Source organism: Salvia hispanica, chromosome 2 (genome assembly GCF_023119035.1).
Source record: "Salvia hispanica cultivar TCC Black 2014 chromosome 2, UniMelb_Shisp_WGS_1.0, whole genome shotgun sequence".
Lineage (NCBI taxonomy): Eukaryota > Viridiplantae > Streptophyta > Magnoliopsida > Lamiales > Lamiaceae > Salvia > Salvia hispanica.
The window spans coordinates 22080924-22087331 of record NC_062966.1 but is presented as its reverse complement, the minus strand read 5'-3'; the positions used below and the strand labels follow the sequence as shown (position 1 = coordinate 22087331).

At 33.8% G+C, this 6408-nt stretch overlaps 2 protein-coding genes across 3 annotated transcripts; one reads left to right on the top strand and one right to left on the bottom strand.

Annotated features, from left to right (window-relative positions):
* Positions 1-1882: 1882 nt before the first annotated feature.
* LOC125206476 (transcription repressor OFP14-like) lies at positions 1883-4230 on the bottom strand. Its single transcript, XM_048105727.1, has 2 exons — positions 4209-4230; positions 1883-2715 (listed from the first exon to the last, which is right to left on the bottom strand). The coding sequence occupies exons 1-2, from the start codon at positions 4228-4230 to the stop codon at positions 2030-2032; spliced, it is 708 nt and encodes a 235-aa protein (XP_047961684.1). The 3' UTR covers positions 1883-2029.
* Positions 4231-4265: 35 nt separating this feature from the next.
* LOC125208395 lies at positions 4266-5798 on the top strand. 2 transcript variants are annotated; one of them, XM_048108002.1, is made up of 2 exons: positions 4266-4481; positions 4993-5798. In XM_048108002.1, exons 1-2 carry the CDS (start codon positions 4274-4276, stop codon positions 5550-5552), a joined length of 768 nt encoding a protein of 255 aa, XP_047963959.1. In that variant the 5' UTR covers positions 4266-4273; the 3' UTR covers positions 5553-5798. The 2 variants fall into 2 exon arrangements, with proteins under 2 accessions (XP_047963959.1, XP_047963958.1); XM_048108001.1 differs by having other exon boundaries at positions 4987-5798.
* The last annotated feature ends 610 nt before the right edge of the window (positions 5799-6408 follow it).

Below are 6408 nucleotides of genomic sequence, written 5' to 3'. Positions count from 1 at the left end.
TGAAACATATGATTGGCACATACAATCGGACCACTTTACGAAGAGCGAAGATGGGATCATCGGTCGACATTCTATAGGAATTAGGTATTTTCCGCAATCCGGTTCTAGGCACTTGATGGTACATATATTGTCATCAATCTTTGATTGGATATGGCTACGTATGCACTCACAAAGTTTGACATTAAATTAAAATTGTTCGCTAATATCACCAACTATGCACTAATCGATTTTGAAGAAACGTAAAATATAACAATGTAACCCTAATTATCTAATTTTAGTGTAGGGATTTATAGATTGAAAGCAAACGAGAAAAGGTAGAAAATTAATAATGCAACGTACAATGAAACAAATATTATGAACACAATTGGCGTCGTGGCCTAATTTCTGGCTCAACGTTGCTGGTTCTATACAGATTTTACATGTGAAATTTTGTTGTATTTCGTCGCTCATCATGCTTGTATCGTCGCTTGTATCTTGTTGTATTTCTTGGCAATTTTTCAAAATTTAGTTAAGAGCTATGAACGAATATGTATCTATATGTATATAGTATTATACGTTTTAAAGGAGAATCACTCCAACTCCGATAAGAATTTGGTTTGGAATCAGAGAATTACAGAGTATTATATGTATTAAAATAATTAATTTAGTAAAAACTTTATTAAGACGTCGAGAAATCTATATATATTTGGAAAAAGAGTCGTATATATGGAAAAAAGAATCATTACTTGGTTTGAATATGTGCAAAACTAGCTAACTAATTTTATTTATTTAAGATTTTGTTATATACCTGAACCGAAATTGTTGTCATGTAGAACTATACAGGTAATTATCATTAATTTGTATGATATAAATTATCTACATATGAAATAATTGCATAAAAACGATTAATCAATAAAGCAAGTTATTATATACACAAAATAAATAAATAAACTTATATTATACACACGTCATATTTTACTTAAACTGAAAATTATATTAACAAATTAAGGTTCGCGTGGACAGTGTCACAGTGGCATATATATACTACATATTTAATTAACAAAGAATCTTCCATAAACAGAATTAGTAGATGGATTTAATTTCAATTTCCCCCGAGTCTCTTATCTATTGCCACAAAAAACAAGAAATAAATATCATACACACCAAATAAATAAATAAAATTATTTAATAAAATGTACTCCGCATATGTTGACATTCTTCTGAACCACATAAATCATAAATGGCATTAGTATAGCTTAGTAATTTTATCAAATAAAATAAATCTTATCGGACACACATTCAAACATATATGAATACAAATAATATAGCAACGCATACATTTTGGTATAAATAATGAAGAAGAATGGAAAGAGACGTTGCGGTAGGTTCAAAAATGTTAATGGCAACTAATATGTAGACCTACTATTAATTATAATCTCTTTATATATGAATGCTCATTTATGTTTTATCCAATACTATGTGATAAGAGTAGGGGACGACACAAATCTCAAATTAAATTTGATTTATGTAGGGTGGTTAAAACTGTTGCCACACAGTTGCAGACCAATTGCTTTCATCCATATGAAACGATTTTAGGCGACATGCACGAGGTGGACAATGCTATTGAGAAACGAGTCATTTCTCCCATTAAACAACATCACGACTACTCCCTTCTTAATATGCTTCTCAGTTTTCGATTCATTTTTTATTATGCTTAGTTTTCAGATAAATTTAAGATTTGATCTACAAAAATAAAAAAAAGATTGAAAGTTCTTGCATTAGATTAATCCAGTTTCTACATGTCTCAGAAAAGGAAACAATAAACGAACACTTCATAGAGCTATGTCATTTCAATAGATTAAAACATTACCATAAGAAAGTATTTTATGTTATGCACAATTAATAACATAATATTCTATTTACGAATTAAACAGTTCAAAAACACCACGTTACAATATTATATAAAAACAATTTTCTTAATAGTCACAATGAAAAAAAAAAGGAGAATAAAATTATAGAAATAACAATTTTAACTCTTTTCATGCATTCCTCACATCTTCCCGCCCCGACCTCCGCCGCTCAGCAACGGCATATTCGCCGGCGATTTGCCGGATTTCTCTCGCAAAAGCACGATCACATCAACGAAAGCTCGCAGAATAAACCGATAAGACTTCTTATTGTTCAAATCCAAATAACAAAACAACAACTCTTCCAGAAACTTCCAATCCACATTCCGATTATGCTCCATCCTCACCTCCACCATCTCCTGCATCGACCGCCGGAAATCGTCGTACGGATCCGGCGAATACGTCATCAGCGCGATGAAATCCTCCGGCGCCAACGCACCGTCCGCCGCCGTTGATGAGGAGGAGACAGACGAGAACGGCTCGTCCGTGATCCGCGAGCTCGCCGATCCGCACTCGACGAAGAACCGCGCCGATCCGCAGAGGTTCTCCGGCGGCGGCGGCTCGCGCAGCCGCGGTGATTCGTGCAGAAACGCGGTTTTCCTCGAGATTCCTTCTTCGTACTCCTCTCGGTAGAGCGATCGGAAATTCTCGAATAGGAATTTGTCGATGTCAGAGAGCGTTACGCTGTCGTCTTCCTTCTCCTTGCCGCCGGGAAGTATTTGCCGCCGGCGCGGCGGAAACTGTTTGTTTGAGATTTTGAGTTTTGAGAGGCACTCTTGCAGCGATTTAGGGATTTGATTTGCCTTTGGCATCTTTTTCTTCTTAAAATCTAAAAAATCACAATTTAAAAGGTTATGTAACTGTTTAGAAGGAGAGAGGCCTCATACTTATAGTGTGATTTTTTTGAGCAAAAGAAATGATAATTTTGCAGCGGCATTTAATTATGAATTAATAATAGCCGTTTTGTTATTGCACAATAAATATGGATGGATAAGTAATTGAAATGAGAATATTTACTGTTTTCAATTATAAATATCTATTATATTGTTTGAGGATTTGCAATAATTTACCAAGTTACTCTGAGGTTGCTGAATTTTAATTACGTGTGAATAAAAGAGCTACAATTATGGTTTTTAATTAAATCTTTTTGCCCTGTTTCGATTTTCATTTAATAAATATACTCTCTTATCAAAATTTTATAAAATCTGATTTTTATATGTTTTTAATGGTTATTAATATCCGCATCTACTCACTGGATATCAAAAATAATGTCCATTATTTGAAAGAAGAATAATATACTACTATTATAATTTATAAGTTTATTTATTTCTACCAGCCTATTAGATACTCGTATATTTTAAATGCGAATCTCGTTATTGCACAACCTATGATTTGATTTATTTATTAAAATGCAGTATGGAGTCTTAAAAAAATCAAAAGTTAAGTACCTATGATTTGATTTATTTATTCTTATTCTAATTAATTGGTCAATTACTAATTGCAGTCTTCTCTCATCATTTTTAACCCTAATTCAGTTTTCAGTGTTTGACTGCAAAATTGTAAAACGTTGGTGCTTTAAATCGCATTGACATTATTTGACTCTCTTAATTTTTTGTGCCAAACTGCTAACATTTAATTGGTAGTTGACTACTAATGGGGAATGGTTTATAGCTGTTGTTTTATTGTTGACATTCAATAATAATAATAATAATAATAATAATAATAATAATAATAATAATAATAATAATAATAATAATAATAATAATAATAATAATACATATTTATTTTAGTCCAATATCGATACATTGGAAATAATTATTTTGATAAACTTTTTTTTCTAAAATTTCTTATAATTAGAGGAAATAAAGTTGATTTAGCTAATTATTCGTATGTAACATAATTATAACATTTTCTTCAAAAGGGATTATAAAATGAAATCAATCAATATACTGACGTATGTTGGGCTCATGGAAGGTCCCTTAGCTTGGTTATATTGGGCCTACTTATGTGTTTTGGGTTCGAATTGAAAATGACAAATTTGAAAATTCATTTTCAATACTCTGTTTCAATATTATGGGCTTATTTAATACTCTCTATATTCAGGTAGATTTGCAATTGGTGTATTTGATAGGTTAATTAAAAATCCAGTTTACCTATAATTCATGTTTAAATTGAAAATAAGAGAGATAGATTTCTCTTTTCTTATTTCCTTTATAACTTCAAAATCATTTACGTTCAAATATTTTATAAATAACAATCCAACTTCACAAATAAGTTCACCAAAAAAAAGTAAACAATTTAAAACATTTTTTTATTGCTTACGCTGAAGCAATATAAAAGCCATCGATTTAATTTGATTGCTCGATTTGCAGAGCTCAAACAGAGAGATGGAGACGGAGAGACAGGCGAGGAGGGAGAAGATAAAATCACGAGAGATGGATCGCATGGCGTTGATAACGGGTCGGATCCCCAATCTCGACCCAGGCATATCCAAATCAACTTCATTTTCTGATATTCGCACAAATGATTTGCCCAAGCACTCGCGCTCCTCATCGGAACCTTCACCGCCCTGTTTGATCCTCAATCGCGCACACGGTGAGTGCGATCACCAAATTCAATTCAATCAATCCTCAATTTTAGGTTTTCCGCATCAATTCATGCTTCAATTTCGTTTGATGTCGTCTCAATTTGCATGGTAAAAATCAATTGGCTCTGTTTTGTGTTTCTCTCCTAATTGTGTTTGTGATATGGTGATCTGAAATTCACATGAGATCGATTGAGAATTTGGAAAATCATAAATGAAGTGCAATATTCGGAAATGATGCATGTCCTAGTAGATTAATGTTTATCAATACGTTCTATTTTGCGTTTCATCACCAGATTTTGTTTGTTATGTGGCGATCTGTAATTCATGTGAGATCGATCGAGCATTTGAAAAATCATAAATGAAGTGCAATTTCCATAAGTATTTAATGTCGTAGTAGACCTATACTGTTTCTTAAATCACTCAAATGTGCGATTTACATGGCACAATTGTATCATTGAATGATTGATTTGAGTCTCACAAACTGAAACTGAGTGTTTCCAATTGTTCTTTAAGGTGAAGATGATGATGATGATGTGCCAAACACCGACAACGATGAGGATTTCTCCAAACAAAACACAGCTGCATCCCTTCGCAACAGAAGAAACAGATCATCATCAGCGCTGGTCGCCACACCCAAACGCGCCGCCTCACAGAAATCAAAGCTTGCCAGGAAGCCATTCGAGTATCATCTCTTCACGGTCACACCAAAAGATATAAACCAAAGCATCATATCCTCGGAGAAGACGCGCTTGTTCTGCTCCTTGGCGATAGCACTCCTCGTGCTCCTGTCTCACATTGACCCCATATTCATAGTAGTGAAGTCAGAGAGCCTCATTGCCTCTAGGCCTCTGTACGCGGTGCTGCTGAGTGATCTGTTGATTGCGGCCGCCACATTGGCACTTCTATCATTCTGGAGGGAGGCCGAGCAAGAAGTGGAATTCGAGAAAGATGTGAATTGGGATGGAGCTGTGAAGGTGTTGGAATGGGGGATTATCTTGCATCAGACAGCTCGTGCAATCTTCATAGACTGCAGCTTGTATTTGGCTATTGTTATATGCGGCCTCTCTCTCATGCATTGATTCTTGGATTTCTCATCTCATCAAGTAAGTTCACTCATTCCTTGTGTATATATATTCAAAACTTTGATATCATGTTCAATAAATTACACGATTATCACAATAGAGCAACGGTGTTTATCTAATCCGATTGATTGCGTAAAGTCCGTGAGAGCAAATAAATCGGGAAAAGTATACATAAATGACCATTCTTTTCTGGTATGTTATATTTTCTATAATAAGATTAGTACTCCCTCCGTTTCGCCATAATTGAGGCGAAACTTTTAGGCACGGAGTTTTAGAAAGAAATGTTGGGTGTGTTAAATAAATAGATAAAAAAAGTAAGAGAGAGAAAAAGGTAGAGAAAATAAAGTATAAAGTGAATAAAGTAGAGCGAATAAAGTAAGAAAGAGAAAAAAGTTACCATATATGGAAATGACTCAACTATGAAGAAACTTCCCGAAATAGAAAAATGACTCAACTATGAAGAAACGGATAGAGTATTAGTATTAGTTCTACATTTTGTTTGAGGAGAAAAGGGGTCGTCGAGTACACAGAGAGAAGTAAGGATGTCTATTACATGTGAAGTGCTCCTTCCCTCTCCCCTTCTTCAATGCCGATTCATATTTTTTGTAAAGAAATATTTGATCAAAGATAGAATAAGATCCGTTTTGTATATCATATCTAAGGGGTTCCTCACTTGGGGCAAACAAGCAATGCAACTAGATCTTTATCAAATGGAATGCGATCTTTTCTCATTCATGTGAATATCCCACCAGAGTAACTTCAGTTCAAGATGATATATGCATTTAAAATGATACGAGAATTAATGCACAATTGATAAAAAAAAAAAAAAGGTACTTTAAGATAAGTTGATGGA

Excerpts from the sequence above, each read along its gene's own strand:
- LOC125206476 (XM_048105727.1), bottom strand. The coding sequence starts at position 4,230 with ATGGCTTTTATATTGCTTCAGC. Across the intron at positions 2,716-4,208 it reads GGCTTTTATATTGCTTCAGC|ATTTTAAGAAGAAAAAGATG; the intron begins GTAAGCAATAAA and ends GTGATTTTTTAG.
- LOC125208395 (XM_048108001.1), top strand. The coding sequence starts at position 4,274 with ATGGAGACGGAGAGACAGGCGAGGAGGGAGAAGATAAAATCACGAGAG. Across the intron at positions 4,482-4,986 it reads GATCCTCAATCGCGCACACG|GTGAAGATGATGATGATGAT; the intron begins GTGAGTGCGATC and ends TTGTTCTTTAAG.